At 44.2% G+C, this 25,258-nt stretch overlaps 2 protein-coding genes across 3 annotated transcripts in view; one reads left to right on the plus strand and one right to left on the minus strand.

The window, feature by feature from the left end:
* The window catches only part of LOC121531561 (potassium voltage-gated channel subfamily D member 2-like), a 147,680-nt gene extending 137,864 nt beyond the window's left edge, over positions 1-9,816 (plus strand). Inside the window, exons 4-6 of one of the 2 annotated variants that reach the window (XM_041836820.2) lie at positions 195-290; positions 8,576-8,793; positions 9,409-9,816. In XM_041836820.2, the coding sequence (XP_041692754.1) occupies positions 195-290; positions 8,576-8,793; positions 9,409-9,598 (504 nt within the window). In that variant the 3' untranslated portion in view covers positions 9,599-9,816. Of the gene's footprint in view, positions 1-194; positions 291-8,575; positions 8,794-9,024 lie in introns of both variants that reach the window. The other variant, XM_041836821.2, reaches the window with a different exon arrangement.
* Positions 9,817-21,127: 11,311 nt separating this feature from the next.
* Positions 21,128-24,680, minus strand: parietopsin. Its single transcript, XM_041836509.1, has 5 exons — positions 24,255-24,680; positions 23,665-23,884; positions 23,463-23,571; positions 22,412-22,657; positions 21,128-21,928 (listed from the first exon to the last, which is right to left on the minus strand). The coding sequence occupies exons 1-5, from the start codon at positions 24,652-24,654 to the stop codon at positions 21,773-21,775; spliced, it is 1,131 nt and encodes a 376-aa protein (XP_041692443.1). The 5' UTR covers positions 24,655-24,680; the 3' UTR covers positions 21,128-21,772.
* Between the last annotated feature and the right edge of the window lie 578 nt (positions 24,681-25,258).

The raw sequence follows: 25,258 nt of genomic DNA on the forward strand, positions 1-25,258 counted from the left end.
GGAATGAGATGTTCGACGAGCAGGTGTGCACATACTTTTGGTCATGTAGTGTATCTTCCATGATGTCATCTAAGAACCATTGCTTCTTCATTTCAGCCCTGCGTGTGGTTTTCTACAGCTGACCCATGCCTAACACTTCTCTGCTCAGAGTTGGTCCCTCACCTATTCTCTGTCTTTTCTCTGTGTACCCCAAGGCGTCCAAGGAAGCAGGGCAGCTCCTGGTGGGAAAACCCAACATTCCCTTTGAGAGCCATCACCACCACCTGCTGCACTGCCTGGAGAAGACCACAGTAAGAGCACCTTTACTATAACCCATAACCATAATCTTAACCATAAACATAACCATAAACCCTAACCCTAACCTTAACCTGCTTCCCAGCATGCCAAAGATAACATGCATTCTGCCAGCCCAGTAATGTTATGCCTTCAAAACAGACAAGCATACTTCATTTTACAGTATGTATAATTCAGAGAGATAAAAGCTTCTCTCTTATGTTAGCCATGACAAACATGCACACACACACACACACACACACACACACACACACACACACACACACACACACACACACACACACACACACACACACACACACCCATAAAGCCTACATGCTGTTCTATATGATATAATGAATGTCTACATCATACCTCTTAGTGAGGCGTGCATGATGTATGTTGGCTGAGGAGAAAAACATGAGCAGGTAGCAGGAGACAGAGAGAGAGACAGAGAGAGACAGAGAGACACAGAGAGCGAGACAGAGACAGAGACAGCGAGACAGAGAGAGACATCGAGACAGAGACAGCGAGAAAGACAGAGAGAGGGACAGAGAGAGGGACAGAGAGAGAGACAGAGAGAGAGACAGAGAGAGACAGAGAGAGAGAGACAGAGAGAGAGACAGAGAGAGAGACAGTGAGAAAGACAGAGAGAGGGACAGAGAGAGACAGAGAGAGAGAGAGAAAGAGAGAGAGACAGATAGACAGAGAGACAGAGAGACAGAGAGAGAGACAGAGAGAGAGAGAGACAGAGAGAGACAGAGAGAGACAGAGACAGAGAGAGAGAGAGAGAGAGAGAGAGAGAGAGAGACAGAGAGAGAGAGACAGAGAGAGAGAGACAGAGACAGAGAGAGACACGAAAATAGTACAAAATGAAGCTCCTTATGGGAAATCAGGAGACCCTTTTTGCTGACTTTTATAAAAGTGGGAACATAAGCAACCTTATCTTCCACACAGACCATACTCAGGATACTAGACAACGAGGACTCTGAGTCATCTAATATAAATCTCTATAAATCTGGAACAGTATTGGTACAGGGCAACACCAAACAGAGAAAGAGCTCAGCAGGAGAAGCTCTCCCTTGACAAAGATACCCCCACCCCGAGCGGGTCAGACCAGACCTCTTCATTAAATAACCCCACAGAGCAACCCCAAGCGGAAAGTCAACTTCCCAGCACAGAGTACTACTGCCTCATTGAAATGAAGGATACATTCACCCAGCTGGAGGTAAGGCAGGTGGAGCTGGAACAGCAGGTGAACACACTCCAGTCAGCACAGACCCAGACAACAGTCCAGCACAACAACACCCCCTTAACTAGACCTGGAGAGCTGGAGGTAGAGAGACATGTCTGCACTCTGGACTGTGGTGAGACAACATCAACAGGAGAAAGAGCAGGAGCAGGAGAAGAACAGAGCACTAGAGGAGAGGATCAGAGTGCTGGAGGAGAAGAATGATAACGGGTGACAGAGAACTTTCCATTAGAGAGCTGGCCACCCCCGCAGAGAAGCCAGCAGAACAGCCCACCTCAGACCCTGACCATAGCCTCGACATCACAGCCAGACAAACAAATGAAGAACCCCAAGCCCTGAGGACCCCAACCCCTCTGAGCACCTCCCCTGTCAGCCACCCTGATAGCCCTCATGACGACCCCCCCACACCCACTGAGGACATACACAAGCCACAGATTGTACTCCTTATGGACTCAAACAGGAAATAAATACAAGAAAATAAACTTTTTCCCAAACACACAGTGTCTAAACTCTGGTGTCCAAACACCCAGCGCGCCCTAGACCTTCTGTCTGAGGACCAACTAGGATCACCCAGCCACATAATAATACACACAGGCACAAACGACCTGAGAACACAGCAGGAAAGGGTGGCCACAGCACTCAAGGGAGTGATAGAAAATGCTTATTTTACTTTCCCCAATGCACAAGTGATTATCTCAACCCTGCTACCAGGAAAATACTTCCACCCTGCTACCATACAGCAGGTAAACACAAGTATTTCCCGTGACTGTGCATCAAAACCTAATGTCTACCTGGCCCACCACTCCACCCTGGACGTAAACAGCCTTTACGACCAGGTCCACCTATACAAGGCAGCAGTGCCCACCTTCGCCCGGACCCTAAAGGATATCGCCCTCAACCGCAGACCCAACACGTCACACAGGAGCAACAGATCAACAGACGCCCCGCCCAGACCAGCGAGACTGGACCTACACATAGAGGATAGAGGACCAGGGGTCCTAAATGGGGTGACAAACACCAAATTGAATGCAGAATTCTGCAAAAACAATCCTCTGTGTTCAACGAAAAACACCAAATAATGCATGCATAGCAGAATTAGGCTGATACCCGCTAATTACCAAAATCCAGAAAAGAGCCGTTAAATTCTATAACCACTTAAAAGAAGCGATTCCCAAACCTTCCATAACAAAGCCATCACCTACAGAGAGATGAACTTGGAGAAGAGTCCCCTAAGTAAGCTGGTCCTGGGGCTCTGTTCACAAACACAAACAGATCCCACAGAGCCCCAGGACAACAACAACAACAACAACAACAACACAATTAGACCCAACCAAATCATGAGAAAACAAAAAGAGAATTACTTGACACATTGGAAAGAATTAACAAAAAAACAGAGCAAACTAGAATGCTATTTGGCTCTAAACAGAGAGTACACAGTGGCAGAATACCTGACCACTGTGACTGACCCAAACTTAAGGAAAGCTTTTACTATGTACAGACTCAGTGAGCATAACCTTGCTATTGAGAAAGGCCGCCATAGGCAGACCTGGCTCTCTAGAGAAGACAGGCTATGTGCACACTGCCCACAAAATGAGGTGGAAAGTGAGCTGCACTTCCTAACCTAAAATATGTGTCTCTAATATGACCATATTAGAGACACATATTTCCCTCAGATTACTTTAGATAAACTCCCTTATCTACTGGGTGAAAAACTTTGAAGAGGTAGAGTTTCAGACGTTTTTGGAAGATGGGCAGGGACTCTGCTGTCCTAGCAGTGGAGGCTGGTGGGAGGAGCTATAGGAGGACAGGCTCATTGTAATGGCTGGTATGGAATACATGGAAGGGTATCAAACACATCATACATGGAAACCACATGTTTGAGTCCTTTCCATTTATTCCATTCCAGCCACTACAATGAGCCTGTCCTCCTATAGCTCCTCCCACCAGCCTCCTCTGTGTCCTAGCATCAGGGAGAAGCTGGTTCCACCATTGGGGTGCCAGGACAGAAAAGAGCTTTGACTGGGCTGAGCAGAAGCCCACATCCCATAGGGGTGGGACGGCCAAGAGACCAGAGGTGGCAGAAAGGAGTGAGGTTGGGATGTAGACTTTGAGCAGAGCCTGAAGGTAGGGAGGGGCAGTTCCCCTTGCTGCTCCATAGGCAAGCACCAGAGTCTTGTAGTGGATGCAGGCTTCAACTGGAAGCCAATGGAGTGTACGGAGGAGCAGGGTGACATGGGATAACTTGGGAAAGTTGAACACCAGATGGGCTGCGGCGTTCTGGATAAATTGCAGGGGTTTAATGGCACAAGTGGGGAGCCCAGCCAACAGAGAGTTGCAGTAGTCCAGATGGGATATGACGAGTGCCTGGATTAGGACCCGCGCTGCTTCCTGTGTGAGGAAAGGTTGTACTCTACAGATGTTGTAGAACAGGGTTCTTCAATTCCGGTCCTGGAGGGCTGAAACACTTCTGTTTTTTATTTCTACCTGGTAGTTAATTGCACTCACCTGGTGTCCCAGGTCTGAATTAGCCCCTGATTAGAAGGAGAGGATGAAAAACAGAGGTGTTTCGGCCCTCCAGGACCAGAATTGAATAACCCTGTTGTAGAACATAAACCTGCAGGAGCAAGTAACTGTTTATATGTTTGTAGAGAATTACAGGGCGTTGTCCAGGGTCACGCCAATGTTCTTTGCACTCTAGGAGTGGGACACGGTGTAGTTGTCGACCGTGATAGAGAGGTCTTGGAACGGGCAGGCCTTCCCCGAGAGGAAGAGCAGCTCTGTCTTGTTGAGGTTGAGCTTGAGGTGGTGGGACACCAGTAGTGAAAACATGTGGTGCAGACACAGATCCTCTCCACGCCACCTGGTAGGAGCGACCTGCCAGGTAGGATGCAATCCAGGAGTGTGCAGAGTCTGAGACGCCCAGCCCTGAGATAGGTGGACAGGAGGTACTAATGGTTCATGGTGTTGAAGGCAGCAGATAGATCTAGGAGGATGAGAACAGAGGAGAGAGAGTCAGCATTGGCAGAGCTTTGAGCCTCCGTGACACAGAGAAGAGCAGTATCCGTTGACTGACCCGTCTTGAAGCCTGACTGGTTAGGGTCAAGAAGATCATTCTGAGAGCGATAACAAGATAGTTGGTCAGAGACAACAAGCTCAAGTATTTTGGAAAGAAAAGAAAGAAGGGATAACAGTCTGTAGTTTTTGACATAGGGATCGAGGGTTGGTTTCTTGAGGAGGGGAGTGACTCTGGACATCTTTAAGTCAGAAGGGACGCAGCCAGTGGTCAGGGATGAGTTAATGAGGGAAGTGAGAAATGGGAGAAGGTCTCCAGAGAAGAGGGGATGGGGTCGAGTGGGCAGGTTGTCCGTCGGCTGGACATCACTAGTCGCAGGATTTCATCTGGAGAGAGAAGGGAGAAAGAGGTCAAGGCGTAGGGTAGTTCTGTGTGAGTTGAACCAGTGGACTCGGTAGGCTGAGTGAATGAGGAGTGGATGTCGTCAAACAAAGTGGTTAACAAAGTTGTCTGCAGAGAGAGAGGAGGGAGGAGGCGGAGGATTAAGGAGGGAGGAGAAGGTGGAAAAGAGTTTCCCAGGTTCGGAGGCAGAGGCTTGGAATTTAGAGTGATAGAAAGCGGCTTTAGCAGCGGATACAAAAGAAAAGGTAGAGAGGAGGTAGTGGAAGGATGATAGGTCCTCCGGAAGTTTAGATTTCTTCCATTCTGTGAGCACGCAGTGAGTCACTCAGCCACAGAGCAAGAGGGGAGGGTCGAGCCGGCCGGGAGGAAAGGGGACAGTGAGAGTCAAAGGAGACGGGAAGGGAGGAGAGTAGGGTCGACGAGGCAGAGTCAGGAGGGAGAATGATTTAGTAGAAGGGAGAGATGTTGGTATAGAACAGGAGAGCTTAGTGGGAGAGAGAGAGAGATAGCGACGATTGCAAGACCATCTGGGTAGGGGCTGAGTGGGTTGGAGGAGAGAGGGAGAAAAAAATGAGATTGAAGCCACCCAGTAAGATAAGTGGTGAGCCATCATTGGGAAATGAGCTTATCAAGGTGTCAAACTCATTGAGGAACTCTCTAAGGTCACCTGGTGGCTGATAGATGACAACAATGTTAAGCTTGAGTGAACAAGTGGACAAGTGACATTCAAATGAGGAGATGGAAAGGTGAGAGAGGGGAAAAAGAGAAAATATAAATTTAGGAGAAATAAGTAGCCCACCACCGCGATGACCAGATACTTTCGGACTATGAGAGTACACATAGTCAGATGACGAGAGAGCAGCTGGGTTGTAGCGGTGTTCTCTGGGGAATCTACACTATATACACAAAAGTATGTGGACACCACTTCAAATTAGTGGAAACTGCTATTTCAGCCACACCTGTTGCTGACAGGTGTATAAAATCAAGCACCCAACCATGCAATCTCCATAGACAAACACTGGCAGTAGAATGGCCTTACTGAAGAGCTAAGTGACTTTCAACGTGGTACCGTCATAGGATGCCACCTTTCCAACAAGTCAGTTCGTCAAATTTCTGCCCTGCTAGAGCTGCTCCGGTTAACTGCAAGTGCAGTTGTTGTGAAGTGGAAACGTCTAGGAGCAACAACGGCTCAGCTGTGAAGTGGTAGGCCACACAAGTTCACGGAACGGGACTGCCGAGTGCTGAAGCGTGTAGCGCGTAAAAAGTGTCTGTCCTCAACACTCACTTCCGAGTTCCAAACTGCCTCTGGAATCAACTTCAGCACAAGAACTGTTCGTCGGGAGCTTCATGAAATGTGTTTCCATGGCCCAGCAGCCGCACACAAGCCTAAGATCTCCATGCGCAATGCCAAGCGTCGGCTGGAGTGGTGTAAAGCTCGCCACCATTGGACTCTGTAGCAGTGGAAACGCATTCTCTGAAGTGATGAATCACACTTCGCCATCTGGCAGTCCGACGGACTAATCTGGGTTTGGCGGATGCCAGGAGAACGCTACCTGCTCGAATGTATAGTGCCAACTGTAAAGTTTGGTGGAGGAGGAATAATGGTCTGGGGCTGTTTTTCATGGTTCGGGCTCGGTCCCTTAGTTCCAGTGAAGGGAAGTCTTAACGCTACAGCATACAATGACATTCTAGACGATTCTGTGCTTCCAACTTTGTGGCAACAGCTTGGGGAAGGCCCTTTCCTTTTCAGCATGACAATGCCCCAATGGACAAAGCCAGGTCCATACAGAAATGGTTTGTCGAGATCGGTGTGGAAGAACTTGACTGGCCTGCACTGAGCCCTGACCTCAACCCCATCGAACACCTTTGGGATGAATTGGAACGCCGACTGTGAGCCAGGCCTAGTTACCCAACATCAGTGCCCGACCTCACTAATGCTCTTGTGGCTGAATGGAAGCAAGTCCCAGCAGCAATTTTCAACATCTAGTGGAAAGCCTTCCCAGAAGAGTGGAGGCTGTTATAGCAGCAAAGGGGGGACCAGCTCCATATTAATGCCCATGATTTTGGAATGAGATGTTGGACGAGCAGGTGTGCACATACTTTTGGTCATGTAGTGTATCTTCCATGATGTCATCTAAGAACCATTGCAGGCTAGGCTTCTTCATTTCAGCCCTGCGTGTGGTTTTCTACTTTTGGTCATGTAGTGTATTTCTCTGTCAGGGCCTAAAAGTCGAGGGACTTTAGGGCGACAAAGGCTGAGATGAACTAGTCTTTTTGACCACAGATTGGCAGTTCTGGAGAGAGGGGACACAGTCTTCCACATGATGGTGAAACTCGAGTAGAGACACAGGGCTACTCATTCATTGCAGCTGCAGTATGAGTGGAAGTAGGGAGAAGCGTGTTTTATGTTTTGTAATAGTGTTGAATAAAAACGGTGTTGACAGTGCTGAATAAAAAGTTAGACGTAAAAACAGCAGCGCTTTGCCAAATTCTTTGACAGTCTCTTTCAAGGTTTTAAAAGTTATGAAATCTCACTAAAGGGTAGCATCAAACTTTGCTGTGGCCAGGGTCGTGAAAACTGTAGGCATAGTGATTTGAGCTATTGCATTGGGATTGACCAAAAATATACTTGCTACTCTTACAGAGATGAGTTGTCTTCCCAGGCTATAGAGGGGGAATCTAAAATTACATTTCCTCGATTACTCAATTCCTGTTTCCTCGTCTCCTTCTCAAAAGGATCTTCTCCTCCAATGCATTTTCAGAAAGGAGACGAGGAGAGAGAATAAAGAAAATGATGGTTTCTTCATAATGCCATCTGGTGGTGCAGTCTGGGTCATACACTCAGCTGACCTTCAAGTCTTATTACCCAGTCAACACACAGGGAAAGAGGAACAGCTTCACAGATTGTACTTGATGTGGACGTCTGGGCCGGGCCAGTATGCTTCCATTCCCCTGGTACTACTTTATTATTTAAATGCATCATCACAACACTGTTGCTATGGTTTTGATATAGGCATTTGTCTCTTTACCACCAACTGGCCAATTGCGGGTCGTTAAAGCACAGCAGGTGATTAAAGCTATTCGCATGATTAAAGGAAAGAGGTAAACACCTGTATTATTATCCCTCTGGGAAAATTGGTTTTTCTGAAAAATCATGTCTATAAAAACAACAGACATTTCACAGGGAATAGGAGACTGATCAAATCAAATCAAATCAAATCAAATTGTATTGGTCACATGCGCCGAATACAACAGGTGCAGACATTACAGTGAAATGCTTACTTACAGCCCTTAACCAACAGTGCATTTATTTTAAACAAAAAAAGTAAAAATAAAACAACAACAAAAAAAGTGTTGAGAAAAAAAAGAGCAGAAGTAAAATAAAGTGACAGTAGGGAGGCTATATATACAGGGGGGTACCGTTGCAGAGTCAATGTGCGGGGGCACCGGCTAGTTGAGTTGATGTCTGGAATTGAATGAATGGAATGGTATCATTCACATAGAAAACATTAGATGTGTTTCGATACGGTTCCATTCATTCCAATCCAGCCATTACAATGAGCTCATCCTCCAATTTCGCCATCCACCAGCCTCCACTGTGGCCCATTGATTTCTGTCTCTTTCTCTCTCTCCAGAATCATGAGTTTATTGACGAGCAGACTTTCGAGACCAACTGTATGGAGGTAACCATGGTGAACAAGTCTGGCTCTGGAACCTCGTCCCTGTCGTCGTCTCCCTACGGCCTGTCCTCCTGCTGTTTGAGACGTCACAGGAAGAAGAGCTTCAGTCTGCCCAACTCTAACAACCAGGAGCTATCCACCATCCAGATCAGAGAGAGGCCTGTGACCAACAGGTAGTCTCACAGACAGATACACACACACACATGGGAGTGTCATAAGCACGCTTGCATGGGCGCACATGTATTAACGATCAAACACACACACACACACACACAGCAAATGGACACACAAACACACAAGCATAAACAGTAAAATGCATGAACGCACACACACACACACAAGCACACACACACACACACAGACACACCTCACCCCTCTGTCTCTCTCTGTCCTCTCCCCTACAGTCGCTCCAGCCTGAACGCTAAACTAGACTCTGCCCTCTGTCTCTCTCTGTCCTCTCCCCTACAGTCGCTCCAGCCTGAACGCTAAACTAGACTCTGCCCTCTGTCTCTCTCTGTCCTCTCCCCTACAGTCGCTCCAGCCTGAACGCTAAACTAGACTCTGCCCTCTGTCTCTCTCTGTCCTCTCCCCTACAGTCGCTCCAGCCTGAACGCTAAACTAGACTCTGCCCTCTGTCTCTCTCTGTCCTCTCCCCTACAGTCGCTCCAGCCTGAACGCTAAACTAGACTCTGCCCTCTGTCTCTCTCTGTCCTCTCCCCTACAGTCGCTCCAGCCTGAACGCTAAACTAGACTCTGCCCTCTGTCTCTCTCTGTCCTCTCCCCTACAGTCGCTCCAGCCTGAACGCTAAACTAGACTCTGAGATGATGCCGTTGAAGGGTGAGCCCTACATCACCACCTCCGTGGTCAACCTGCGTCCCGCCCCGTCCCCACTGGTGACATCATCAGACGGCGACGGATCCACCAGCTCCCCCGTCAACTATTCTCAGAGCAACATTGTCAGAGTGTCGGCCTTGTAGATTTCAGCTGTCAGTCAAGACATCGTCAAGGTCTGTTTGGCAATCTGTTTGGCTAATTGGGCTCAAGCAGAAACAGCAGCAGGAGAGAGAGAGAGAGACCACTGATTGATTAGACTGATTGACTGATTGGCCGACGGTCATCCTGCAAGTATCCTGCTAATTTCCTGTAATTCTACCCATTTTGCCATGGGGTGGAGAGACATTATTTCAGTTTTAAAGCTAATTTCCTGCAATTCTACACATTTTGCCATGTCAATAATATCTGAGTGAGAGTGACTAACAAAATCAATGGGGGCCCCCTGGAGGTCAGGGCCCCTGGACACGTGCCCTGCGTGCCGGGTCGGTATTCGGCCATGATTACTACAAGTTTAGATACCATAAAACTTCAGTTAATAGCCCGGGCGTTTATTTGCGTAAATCACTAAACACAACAGGCGCTTATTAGAGACAGGCTTCTATTAGAGACAGGCTTCTATTAGAGACAGGCTTCTATTTGAGCAAGGCTTCTATTAGAGACAGGCTTCTTTTTGAGCAAGGCTTCTGTTAGAGACAGGCTTCTATTTGAGCAAGGCGTCTATTTCCTTAATGCACACAGCTTTTGCTCATTTGCATAGTTAATTGTTTAATTCCAGCATTCACTACCAGCATTTTAATCAACTTCTTAATTTCCTGCATGAATGTGTTATCATTTACAAACTTTGTCACGTTTCCTTTTTATTATTATGCCTCTATTTCGAGATCTTTTTAAATTACTTTTCCTAGACAGAATAATTATTCTCCTCTTTGACTGTGCATTTTCAGCAGTTCTTACTTTCGCCACTAGATCAGCCGATTTCTAGGGGTCTGTACTCCCAAAGTTGTTGACTGTTTTTGTGCTTGCCAGTTAGCTAGCAGTCCTCAGGTGTTAGCAGCCAATAGCTAGAAGTTACTTACTGGTGATAAAAACAGATTTTTTTCGAGTCATTACTGAATTATATAATTTAACAAATCAAACATTAAACAATTCATTTAGAACCAGCGTTTATTTGAAACAGCCGTTTATTTGCTGCAATGTGTGCAGTTACCCAGCTATTAAAAGGGACAGGCGGTAATTTGAGACTCTGTATTTATTGTTTTACGGTAGGTGACTAATTTACTAATCTAAACATTGTTAGCTGACATGACTGTCAGTGACTGGCATAACAAGAGAAAAATGGCTGATGCACAAACACATTTAGAACTTGTGTATTCTGTTATTCTAACTCAACAGTAAGTTGAGACCCCGACGGAGTTCCTAGCTGCCAGGGGCCCTAAGCGACCGCATATCCAGAGCCGGCCCTGGTCAGAGGTCATGGTTTGACTAACTCTCTGTCCCGGGATGGACTACCACTGGACTCTGCACGGGATTAAACTGCAGTGATTGGCTGGCTGCCTTGGAGAAAAGAGACTTGATCTACCTAAAACCCTTTTGCTCTTTGGGGACCAATGAAAGATCATCCACCTATGGAGCAAAGAGGGTGCCCTGAAATACATATCCTTCCTTTAAGCACAGGAGGCTCAAGCAATGAACTATTGGATCGCTGGATCGTTGATGCCTGAAAAAACACTAAGATACATTTTGGGGGGACTATTAATAAATCATTTTACTGGAGTGGACTAAATCAGGGTCACACAGTGTTTCTTGGTAGTCTTAAACAAATCTACTTTGAAACAACAGTATAGTCCCGTGTAGCTCAGTTGGTAGAGCATGGTGCTTGCAACGCCAGGGTTGTGGGTTCGATTCCCACGGGGGGCCAGTATGAAAAAAAAAAAATGTATGCACTCACTAACTGTAAGTTGCTCTGGATAAGAGCGTCTGCTAAATGACTAAAATGTAAATGTATACACCTCACACACATGGTTATGGGCTTAAAGAAAGAAGACACCATGTCAGGTATAGATTTTGAGTTTGCATCACAATATTACACTTTATATACATCACAGAAGACTGAAATATAACAAAACCGTTTAACATACAAACACCGGATTTTCTGCTGGCTTTTTAAAATAAGGTTTTTTTAATTATGAAATTATGAACGATATTAATAATATTCCACCCATGAGGCCACTAGAGGGCGATTTGGTCATTTGACTGCAGGAAAGGTCAATATGTCGTCTTATGTGACTCAAGGGGGAAAGAGAGGGGAGAACTGTGTTATTTGCAGTTGAAAGTCAATTTCCTGTGGAGTGGAGAGACTCAAGACAAAGCACACATACATTCAAGTACTCATATGAAGGTCAATCCTCAGATCTATTATTATTATTATTATTATTATTATTATTATTTATGGGACATCCACCTTTTTCTCTCCGCTCATATCAAACATACACAGCCGGACCTGGAAGACCTTTATTGAACCAAGGAGATTTTCCTCCTTGATTGAACTGATCTTCCCCTTTACTCCTGTAAATTAATTCAGCCGATATGTAACTTACGCATCTGTTATTTGGAATGAAGTGCCACTTAGTCACTGTGAATATTCATTGCCTATTGGTTAATGTCTTTACTCTATGAGTATAGACTTTTGCCTATCCTGAAACGGTGAAATGTTCAAAGTGAGAGTCCCAATTCAGGGTCCGACTTCATAAAGCATCTCAGAGCAGGAGTGCTAAGCTAGCTAGGATCAGTTTGGCCTTTTAGATCATAATGAATATCATTACATCGACAGACGGGACCTGATCCTAGATCAGACCTCCTACTCAGAGACGCGTTGTGAACACGGGCCCTGATGTTCGCAATCTGTTTTATCTTAGGCTACATGCCAGAGAATTACTGACAGGAACATGATGTAACATACATTTCTCCGAATTACATTTGACCTCAACTGAAATTGAAGTTAATTGAAGTTAGAAAAGTAGATGTTAGCTATACCAGGTAGAAATAAAGTTGTATAATATAAAGAAGTTATCACAACTAGTAAAACACTGCCACTTCTATAAGCCATGTAGATCTGTCAATCTAACACTACTGTCTCCGTAACAGCTCTAGACATACGCATTAAGGTCGGTTGTATCAATACCTTTGAAATGAGGTATACGGGTAAACAGAAAGCCATATCCCTCTTTTGTTCCAATTTATTAAAACAAAAGCAAGACCTTGGTACTAAAGTCACTGTGTTAAAATAAAAAAATCCATTCTGTACATTGTTAGTAAATGTTGTAAATATTTCTCTGTTTTATCTTCAGAAACCACTGTTATACCATAATTCCTCTGATTTCTAGGTTTAGATAGCAGTTGTGACACATAGGTAACACTTTTACCTTAAGTGATCTTCATATATGCATCTACAATGTTGTTACTGCAGTTACATATGTCCGCTGAGTGTACAAAACATGAACTGCCTTTTGCCCTCAGAACAGCCTCAATTCGTCGGGGCATGGACTCTACAAGGTGTTGAAAGCGTTCCGCAGGGATGCTGGCCCATGTTGACTCCAATGCTTCCCCACTGTTGTGTCAAGTTGGCTGGATGTCCTTTTTGGGAGGTGGACCATTCTTGATCCAGCAGTGTTGCAGTTCTTGACACACTCAAACCGGTGCACCTGGCACCTACTACCATACCCCGTTCAAAGGCACTTTAATCTTTTGTCTTGCCCATTCACCCTATGAATGGCACACATACACAATCCATGTCTCAAGGCTTAAAAATATTTTTTTAACCTGTCTCCTCCCCTTCATCTACACTGATTGAAGTGGATTTAACAGGTGACATCAAAAAGGGATCATAGCTTTCACCTGGATTCACCTGGTCAGTCGATGTCATGGAAAGAGCAGGTGTTCCTAATGTTTTGTACATTCAGTGTATAAGGCCAACTTAAAGTTAAGTGTTAACAACTCATAATATTTCTATCTGTTGATAAATGGTGGCGTTAAGGAATTTGCATGCGGTCATTGCAGAATTCAGTTGTATTCAATTAGGATGTGTCCAAGGTTTGTGAATGACAACATGAGAGAGTGATGGGGAAGATATCGAAAAATGGTACATGATAAGAATGATGATTTTAATGAATTACAGATAGATCCTGTTATGGACAAAATATATAGATTATAAGAAGAAGAAGCTACAAAGAAAATACAAAATCATGCATTTTGGTGCAGTGGATAGAATACACAATACTGTAAATAAATAGTTGTTCTATTAAAACACTTGATAAGACCAAACCGAGTATTTTAACCTTTTTTTCTTTCCTACAACTGATGTTATTATGGTGCTGATGGTGGTGGTTCCATTGGTAGCAGTGTAGAGGGACCACATTGAGAAAAAAAAAGAGAGTTCACAAGTTATTTGATGTATTCATTCTAGAATATAGAACAAGTGCAAAGCCAAACATTCCGGCTGTGAAGCCACCGTCAGTCTGTCAATACCCTTAGTTTTATTATTTTATTTTTTTACTTAAGCTGCTGACACCCTGCTGTGAATTTGCTGATGATGGCTGTGTGCCAAATGGCACCTTCTTCCCTATATAGTGCACTAAGTAGGGAATGGGGTCATAGTTAGACACCAGGCTGTGAGACTTGGTCCAGTGACGCCCACTCTCTACAGGGTAATAATGAGGTCTCCTAGCCTGTCTCTCCAGGGGGGCTGGATTGTGTGTGTGTCTCTGAGGCTGTCTCTCCAGGGGGGCTAGAGAGCGTGTGAGGGCCTGAGGCTGTGTCACCAGGGGGGGCTAGAGAGCGTGTGAGGGCCTGAGGCTGTGTCACCAGGGGGGGCTAGAGAGCGTGTGAGGGCCTGACAGACTCAGTGGTTGGTCCAGGGTGGAGGACCTACAGAGACAGGCCTAACTCTGATTACACACACACAGACACACTTGTATGCACATACGCATGCTCGCACACACACACACACACACACATACACACACACACACACACACACACACACACATACACACACATGGGGTGAAGGAAGGCTCTGTCCTGCCTGTAGCGCCAGGGAACCATGGTGATATACAGTCCTAGACAACAGAGCCTGTTTATTTTGGTCTACACTTGGTCTGGCTCTCACAGCACAGCAGGCAACACCTCAGTGTTCATTAAGGACACGATTCTGACCCGAGGCTAATTAAATGGTTATGGCGCGCAGACCAAGCCGTAACGGTTTGAACCGACGCATGGCACAATACTTGGCCGTGGTTAGTGCAGACAATAGAAGAGGGTATAGCCTACTATTGTACACTATTCACCCTAATATAATTATATTGTACACTAATCTTCTAACATTACCATGGGTTAAATAACGGATGGTGGCAATTTTCAGGAAGGTTCAAACCACCATTTTCTTTCTTTCGTGCATGAAGGCTCTCTAAACCTGTTTTTTGATCATTCATAAATACTATCCTAACCCTGAATAATCTACAAAATCACTGTATTTTTAAATCTACCAATTGGTGCTGAAACGGAGACGAATATGCATATATTTAGATCACTTTCTTTCTGAACCCGTTCTCTCTATATATTCTATTGAGTCTGTCGACAAAATTCTAACTAAAAAGGTACACCGTATTTAAAGGGGTGGCTTCAGATAAATGGACTGAAAACCCTACTGAACGAAAACTCCAAGATAAAATCTGTTGGCCAGCAAGTGGGAGGGTTATAAGCGGTTGAATTTCATTCATTCATTGGGAACCATGCCTGCAAAGCCCTTTACACACCTTCATAAGGTAAGTCTGAATACCAACTACTGAGAAGTCCATAGGAAAGGCATGTATAAGAAAGGCGTGATTTCCTAAGTCTAAATCGGGCCCTAACTGCTGAGGATGAATGATGCCCTTGACCTACCTGAGAGCCAGCCTGGTACCAAACAAGGAGATGCATTACACCACACATTAGACACCCCTTCTGAGACTGACCCCCTAGTTCTGGCAAGGGGTGAAGACTTTTTGATGTGTTAGGATCATTTTAAATGACAATGCTTACTACCATTTAAAAAAAGTGACCATCATATCCCAAGCAAATGCCATAAAAGATCAGACAGTTATCTGTAGTATGTCTTAAGCTCTTGTCCATAACGATTTACATTTCCTCCTAAGATAGTGGAACTCTGTCCTGAACTGAGGGTTGACCACAGCGTAGGTTATGGGGTTACTGGCAGAGGTCATGCAGGCCACTGATACAGACAGGATCTCCAGATCCTGAGCTGTCCCCATCTGAAAGGCAGAAACATGTCAAACAATGTTTATGCGGTATCAGAATTGTATAACCTCCTATAGTAATCTCCATTCAGAATAGTAGAATGATGTATTGAATAATTCAACACTCATACATTCTTTCATTTTTGTTTTTCAATATGTCAATATTGGGGCGACTGTCTCTATTGGGTGCACGTATTTCTTTATGGGCCTAATAGTAAAGATGTAATTTAACGGTAAAAACTGTAAAAATGAAATGTAATTTAACGGTAAAAACTGTAAAAATGAATGACCTTTTATTATCTAATTGTCAAACATATCACTTTAAAAAGTATGCTACCTGTGCTTTCGTCCCCTCCGAAATAATGCCAGCATCCATTTGATGAATGGAAATAGACAACTGTTACAAAACACCAAAAAGTGTGCGTCATGACATTCGGCGATTGCCATTGATTAGGTCTACATTAATTGATGCGTCTTGCTGACAAATTCACCTTTTTTGTAGCCTGAAAAGTCGGGACACATGAAATGGGTCTGAAACTGTCCCAGGAAAAACGCCATGGTTACCCTAACACACACGGTCAATTTTACTAGACTAGGCTACAATGTGTATTACCATGAACTTCAAATAGGCCTACCGGTAGCCAGTGATGTAGCCTAGTGTGGTAAAAAAAAAAAAATGGTGGGTAAACTCCGATTGCTGGTCGCATTTTTCTGAAAAAGGTGCGTAAACTGCCTTTACTTGCATTTACCCTGCACTACCTTTATTTCCTTACATTAATTACAGTTATGGCTGTGTTATTTGTCATTATTAACCATTTACCAATATAATTAGAACATTGAACTTAAACCCTGTACGAATCCTGGATCTTGGAGATCTCGGGAAAAGTGCACTGTAAGTAACTATGTAACTATGCCTATGTAACATTTCATTATGTTTCGCCGTGAAAACAGTTCTCATGGGCACACAAATCCAAAAATAATATAGGCCTATGCCATTGCAAAATCGAATACTTCTAACTGAAAGAGTCAACTATATATAGTTCAACTGGTAGAGCACGGCGCTTGTAACGCCAAGGTAGTGGGTTCGATCCCCGGGACCACCCATACACAAAAATGTATGCACGCATGACTGTAAGTCGCTTTGGATAAAAGCGTCTGCTAAATGGCATATTATTATTTATTATTATATAGGGATACTAACATTAACTTGTAGCCTACTTGTTGGATGGATTGGATGTGCATTTGTGTCTAGCTGTAAGCTAGTTGTCTAGTGATATTTTCGACCATCATCAGCTGATCCAAGAAAGAAAACAAACATTGATAGAAAACAATAAAGCTAAATAAATGGGCTACGGACTGCATGGAGAACAAATACCCACACGCACCTGACAAATAAAGCAATGAGCGCTCTAAACAGCTGACTGACAAAAGCAACAATGATAAATCAACAGATAAATCAAATGCATTGGAAAAAAAATTGTATTTTTTTTATCAAGGATGCATAACAAACAAATTGTGAAAGTACAAAGGAAAATCTATGCGTTTTCGGGAGCTCAGTGGACAGGGCCTCTCTATAGAATTTACACCATTCATAGCAGGGAGACGGTTAGTGCAGCCATGATAGAGAGGTGGTGGTGTTCGTTTCATTTGAAGGCTTTTATTTTCATATTTACCACTGTCTTTTTTAAAGACATAGGAGAATGGTTAAATTAGCACTATTTAGAGACCCCATTTGATATTATGCAATTTGCATTATGAAATTGATAGAAGCTATGGGTTGTATATTTGATATAAAACATATATTTAAAAAAAGGCATTTGATGAACTGTTCACTGACACTGACCATCAGAAACAAAAAAAAACTACTTACCCCGGAATTCCTGTTTCTGATGCAGACGTTGGCCATCACCATCACGATCAACGGCATCCAGAATATCAGAAAGGTGAGAATGATGTAACCAGAACGCTTTGCCAGTTTACTCTCCTTCTTTTTGTTGGCATGCTCTTTGTTGACGAACGACGGCATCATACAGACGGCACCTTTAACCTCCAAGCTTTGATCTGCAGCTGGAGTTTCTGTTTCTGGAACGGGGATTGCTGCTACAGTCTCCTCAACCTCGGTAGGTAATGGAGAAATATAATCTGCTTTGACATCATGATCACCAATAGAATTGGGATGGAGTGAATGGACATCCTTGTCTTGTTCCAAGTCTACCAACTTGAGCACCTTGGCACTGGGGTTGTCCACCTGTGGCGCGAATGAAACACGTGGTAGTTTCACCTTACTGGGGAGTAGCTCAGAATTGCTACCCAGAGTCTTGGTTTCTGAAATGTTGTCCGAAGAGTCTTTCATGGCTCCTTGAGCGTTCTTCGTTGTTGTGTTCGTAAATCCAATTTCAGGGTCTTTTCTGGGTAACTTTCTTTCAACAGGTTCTTGCTGAACAGTTTCCCTTTGCCTGTTCTCTTCTCTTTGGTCTGTTTCCCTTTCCACCTCTATTTCATTTTTCTCAGAATCGTCATGTTTTGTTTTCCCGTCTTTTTCATCCACTTCCTGAACTTTACTTGTTGCTTCTTTCACGGTGTCCTGTTTAGTTGATGGAAAAGATCCTTTGTCCAACATTTTTTGACCGTGTGCTCTCACTATGATAAATATACGAGCATAGAATCCAGTAATGACAGCGAAGCAGGTTGACCATAGCGGAACTAATATATAGAGTCCAAAGGTGTCATAGGATAGTTGCACATTTACCTGCCATCCCCTGCACCTAACATACACAGGTGAGTCCTTGACAAACGTCAAACAAAAGGCCGCAACGAGAACACCCACCATCCAGGTCAAGGGGATCCACACCAGAATCCGTCTTCGGCGCTGGGTGATTTTGAAAGGGTGGGCGATTGCTTGATGTCTTTCCATGCTGATGCAGGCCAAGGTGAGCAACTGAATACAGCAGCTGAACGAGAAGGAGGCGACCTGGGCGTCACAGAGCAGTTTCTCCAGACCTCCTCCTACGGGTCCCTTCAGAACGATGGTGAGGAGAATAGGACAGTCAATACAACAACGAAGGATGTCGATAACGGCGAGGTTGACCAGGAGCGCATTGTTCCACGTTCGAAGAGACTTTTGACGGTACACTGCCCATGTGACGAACACATTCGCTGCGATGCCGACAATGGAAGTGAAGAATAACACTGCACAGTTTGCAACGGTAAATGAGATGTCAATGTACTCCTCCCAAACTGTGTTGTTCCCATATACCCATGAAATAGGTAGAGTGCCTCTCATCTCACAAATCAAATAGTTATTGGATATAGTTCCATCTTAGAAAGGTTTGAGTTCCATTTCAGAACAACAGTTCCATCTCCCCATCCTTTTCAGAATCCTTTATGATCAGGAGCCCACAGCCGCAACCTAAGCTTATTACCGATATCGGCAACAACATCTACTCCATGCCCAAAGCAGAATGAAGCACATCCTTCATAGCACGCCCTTAGCCCCTGTCATTATGACAGGGTTGTGTTCATTAGGGCACACCATAGCAACATTTTGCAAAACATTGTGCAATGGAAAACGAAAATGAGGGTTCTTATTGGTGTGCCCTAAGTTGTTTTTCTTATTTTTAGTGCCTAATGAATATGACCCAGGTGACGCCCCGCTGTGTCCACTTGTGTTCATCGACACCCTGCATGGCTCACTGGTCACCAGGGAATCCTCAATGTGAGTCACATCTATTTGCACTTGGCTGTGTTGTATCCTCAACGGGGATTACAGTGAGGGTGGTGGGTTTAATTACAGTGAGGGTGGTGGGTTTAATTGGATGTGTCCCTATGAAGTGTTTTAGAGCAACGGGCTATATTTAAGACATGCTTATTACATGTTTATTACAATAGCACTGCTGACCAATTGGCAATACTGTCCCAACCCTGCCTGTTAGGTGTTATAAACCCATACACAAAAGCATAGGAATAGGCATGGTTGACTACTGTGCACAGTAGAGAAAGAATGCAGGCTGAGCAAGAGGTGCCATCTATCTATTTTTAGACCAATCAAAACAGCTATAGAAGTCTAAACATGACCCTTTTATCATGAAAATACTCGTATTCATATGTTAGTGGGTTTTTTTTCTAAAGAATTGACGTGTTAACTACAAGTTTTATCATAGAAGACTGTTAAAGCCAGTTGGCTGTTAGACAGGAAGTTCTCGAACTTGAATTGTGCTGTTGCAGACCTACACACAATAAGTAGGAGCAGGCATGGTTGACTACTGTGTTCTGCTCATAGTAGAAAGATGGCAGGCTGAGCAAGAGGTGTCATCTGTCTATTGCACCGGACTTTTAGACTGAAGTCTAAACCTGACCCTGCTATCATCAATGGCCTATACTTACTCTATGGGGATAGAGTAATTTTGACATCTATCTGGATGTTTTTCTTTATATTTTCGTGTTTTTACAAAAAAAAAATGAACATATAGTTACCTACATGTTTTATGATGGAATATTGTTACAGCCAGGTGGCTGACAGGCAGTATTCTTGAAACATCCAAAGAAATGACTGAAAGATGAGCCGAGCGTGTTATCTGATTACTATGTGACAATGTATAATCCTATTTCTAAAATAGGATTAAGTGTGAAATACTCTTTGCTTGAACATTTCCCAGCTCATACAGGCTAAATCTGGGATTAGATCAAGCCAGGTTTTTATCCTCTCTGTTCATTGATCAAATTGAAGTCACCCAGGTTAATAAAGACACTATGTTCTTCAGAGGCAGCCACAGAGAGGACAGGACGTTGGAATAACATCTCTCATGGTTCAGTCCATTCACTCTTTTCCTACAGGAGTGTTTCTCAATCCTGGTGTCCTGGCGATCCAAAGAGGTGCACATTTTTGATTCTGCCTTAGCACTGCACATCTGATTTAAATGATTAAAGCTTGACGATGAGTTGATCATTTGAGTCGGCTGCGTAGTGCTAGGGTAAAAACTACAATGTGCAACCTTTGGGTCGCCAGGACCAGGAAGGAGAAACGCTGCTCAATGACCTAGAGACTTACTTTATCTATCCATCCTGTTTCTGTAGTCCAATGGGTTGTGTCTTCAGACTGAGTTGATCAGTGTGAATAAAAACCCTTAACATATCACCCACTTTCCAGAAAAGTTTCTGTCTTGCCAAAGAAATATACAAGAACAATCGATATTTGGTAGATTCGTTTTTATTGAATAATTGAGATCACTTGCATAAAATAAAAAATTAAGAAACCGTGTGTCTACCACACTCTCTCTCTCACACACACACACGCACGCACGCACGCACACACACACACACACACGCACACAAACACACAAACACACGCACACACAAGCATGCACACGCAAGCACACACACGCACACACTCTCTCACACATACACACGCATGCATGCATGAATGCACACACACACACATTCATGCATTTAGAACATTACATGACAAAACAGTGCACAAAGAAATGTAGTATGTAGTATGTAGTATGCCCTTGGTTGGTATACTGTAATAAATACACTGTGAAATATCAGAAATTACTTTGAAAATACTCACACACGCACGCATGCGCGCACATCCGCAATCACACACACACAGACACAAACACACACTCTACATTACGAAAACAAAATCAGCTTTGCAATACTCTAAAATGGATCTCCATAAATCATTTTCAAAGACAAATTTGCACCCCGGTTTTCTGTAATTCTTTTAAAAAATCTCCCATTGTTATACTTTAGAATCCTTGCGCCATTTCAGTTTTTGAATGTACTGCAGACGAGGACTTGGTTGCTGACTGATTGACATGGACTGGACTTTATTAAGTCGAATTCTCACTTAGTTATACATTAATGTCAATGGGACACTGGGTGAATATTCAACTGAATTGTAAGTTAGGATTCACCTGAGTGAGTAGCTGTGATGGGGCTCGGATGGACCCAGACCACCCTGATACTTCTAGGTTCCCGTTTCTGTTTCCAGTGGAGTGATGGAGGAGATGGAGGAGAGAGGAGTCACAGAGGCAGCACCCTGCTGTGTGCACCGATCCCTTGTTTTTTTCTGCCCACCGTGGTCCTTAGGGTCATGGAGCGCATGGGGAGGGTGTCGGGGGCCGAGTCATGGGGGATGTAGCGCCCACAGGAGAGGACTTCCAGAGTGGCATCACGGAACTACAGGGAATACGGACACAACTGTTAACAAACCATGTACAGAATGTGTGGTAAAGCATTATAAATCAATTCGTACAATCTTCAATACACGAGACAATCCACAAGACATTACTAGAGTCGCTATGGATGAGTGTCCACTAATAAGGGCTAGATTTAATCCGTATCGCTGAAGATCTACGTTACAGCCGTGATTGAAATGTAAAGATCATTTCGCATTGAGCAGACACATGCAGCGTTTACCGTGAATGCCGTCTCTGCGAATGCGGGAACATTTGCCTTTAAATTTCAATCGAGCTACAGCGCGGAGCTTCCGCAATACGGATTAAATATAGGCCTAAATAACCAAAACGGAAATGTGTATTCTAATTGAATTAAAACCACAGGGAGCAGACACATAGCAGTCCCCTTCGATAATCTACAAATGTAACTGATGTGGTGTGTTCTCAGTCTAACTTTGCTCTGCCTCTCCTCCAGTACACATACCTGCTTGTTGCTTAGGAAGTAGATGATGGGGTTATAGACTGGACTAGTCTTGGCGAAGTACATGGGCATGGTAGCCACCAGTGGAGGGATGTGGAGCTCTGGGTCCACCACAACCACCACGGACAGGGCTGTGTAGGGCAGCCAGCAGACGAAGAAGGCCCCGATCATGGCCAGCACTATCCTCACTGCCCGCTCATTGTCCTGCAGACAGGGGCGACCGCCCTGCAGCTCCGTGCTACGGTTTAGCTGGAGGAGGAAGAGGAAGAAGAGGAAGACGATACCCGACGACAGACAGGATCAGTCTCAGCGTCTAAACCCCTCTTACGGTCTCCAGTTATAGCAACAGTCCCTGTTACAGTCCCTCTATCCCAACTGGAAGAGGCTTTTGTACAGTTGGTATATGGACAGAAATTGACTTAGAAAGGTGTGTCCACACTACCACATTAATTAACATTCACAAACATGCACTAACATTCACTAACATTCACTAACCACCATCATTAACATACCAGTGAGCAGAGAAAAAAAGTCATTATTTCCCTCGGTGGGCTGAGGCTCTATATGTACCTGTCTCATAGAGGTGAGGACCTTGGTGTAACAGTAGATTAATGTGTACCTGTCTCATAGAGGTGAGGACCTTGGTGTAACAGTAGATGAATGTGTACCTGTCTCATAGAGGTGAGAACCTTGGTGTAACAGTAGATGAATGTGTACCTGTCTCATAGAGGTGAGGACCTTGGTGTAACAGTAGATTAATGTGTACCTGTCTCATAGAGGTGAGGACCTTGGTGTAACAGTAGATTAATGTGTACCTGTCTCATAGAGGTGAGGACCTTGGTGTAACAGTAGATTAATGTGTACCTGTCTCATAGAGGTGAGGACCTTGGTGTAACAGTAGATTAATGTGTACCTGTCTCATAGAGGTGAGGACCTTGGTGTAACAGTAGATTGTGTACCTGTCTCATAGAGGTGAGGACCTTGGTGTAACAGTAGATTGTGTACCTGTCTCATAGAGGTGAGGACCTTGGTGTAACAGTAGATGAATGTGTACCTGTCTCATAGAGGTGAGGACCTTGGTGTAACAGTAGATTATGATGGCGACAGGCAGGAGGAAGCAGAACAGCGTGTAGAGGATCAGGTAGCTGTAATTACTCCAGGACCTAGAGAGACATAACACATTACAAACTGTGTTATAGGACATTATAAAAGGCTCATATATGCTTATAACAAGTTATATAACATATTATACTGGCCTCTCCTCCCAGCCCAGAGAGCAGGAGGTCTGGATGCCCTCGGGGCCGTAGGAGCTCCAGCCCAGCAGTGGGGGAACGGCCCAAAACAAACAGAACAGCCAGACCCCCAGGAGCCCTTGGAAGCTCCGACGCACATTCATCTTGAAGCCTGCCATGGGCTTACACACCACGTTGTAGCGCTCGTACGCCAGCAGTGTCAAAGTGCACATAGACACCAGACCTGAGGGAGAGGAGACCAGGGGGCAGTGTGTTCATAAAGTATCTGAGAGTAGGAGTGCTAATCTAGGATCAGATCTAGGTCCTGTTACATGTAATCTTATTCATTATGATCTAAAAGGCAAAGCTGATCTTAGATCATCAGCACTTCTACTCTGAGATGCTTTCTGAATATGGACCCTGGCTTCACAACCACAAAACCACAGATCTGAATAACCCCCCCCACCCCCCAAACCCAATTTAACGCATTGAGTTAACTTTATCAAATTAGACTATTTTTTCAACACTTTTAGGCTACAACCAAAAATAGGTCTATGAAAAGTTTGAGTTCAGTCCACATGATTCAAAGACATACTATTCAAAATGTTATTTACCGAAATAGTTGACAGCAAATCCTTGAAAGATGCAGAACTCGTCGCCGAGAAAGAATGAACCATGATAGTTGGTGATGGTGACTATCGATGAACCGCACAAGGCTATCATCAAATCAGACACGGCTAGACTCAGGATGATCACATTCATCGGGGTGAGGAGAGTACGATTCTTCACCAACACGGTTATTACCAGAGTATTGTTAAAAACCGAGAAAATTGCATTGATGAACATAAGATAGGAGATGATGCTGTAGCCTGACCGTGGGAAGATTGTGGGCGCCACAGTACTAGATTTGAAGCCCGGAGAAGTTGAGTCAAAAGTCGGGTCGATGCTCCAAGGTGTGCCGGTGGCAGTTGTGTTGTCCATGGTGGTTAATTTAAAATGCACGCTCTCCACCATATGGCCAAGAAACTACGGAGAGAGCCCTTTGCTGTCTGCATCCCATCTCAATCAAAGCCCAAACGTCGTAGCTAGATCTTATTATGTCTGATCCTAGTTAAATAGCTTCTATATTTAGGATGTCTTACATTTTGGATTAAGCATCTGTCATTGAGAACATGTTGCCCAACACCACTTAAAAACCACTTGGGAAATTGCTCCCTAACATGATTTGTACGATTATATTGATTAATCTGACCAGGATTTATTGAGCGTTCCGTATTTAAAGGTGCAGCGTGTAGAGACAGCCCTGGGCCTAGGGTATACCCTGCCTTTCTGGTGTCAAAGTGCATTTTCTAAATTATTTTTTAGCCAACTGGGTCAATTCAATATACATTTACATTGAGAGACAAGAGCTTAGATAACATATATTTGCTTTCCTGACTTTTCTCTGAGGCAAGGAAAGGGTGGATAACTGAAAATCTAGCCCTATATGGCATATACAAAAGTAGGCCTAAAACAGAAAACAGGAACAAGGTTAGGCGGTTGCCATCTTTAATAAATAATCAAATCAAAATACACTCCCAAAGAAAAAATACAAATTACAAGATCCATTTATGTAAAC

The sequence above is a fragment of the Coregonus clupeaformis genome, unplaced genomic scaffold, assembly GCF_020615455.1.
Source record: "Coregonus clupeaformis isolate EN_2021a unplaced genomic scaffold, ASM2061545v1 scaf0361, whole genome shotgun sequence".
NCBI classification, from domain to species: Eukaryota; Metazoa; Chordata; class Actinopteri; order Salmoniformes; family Salmonidae; genus Coregonus; species Coregonus clupeaformis.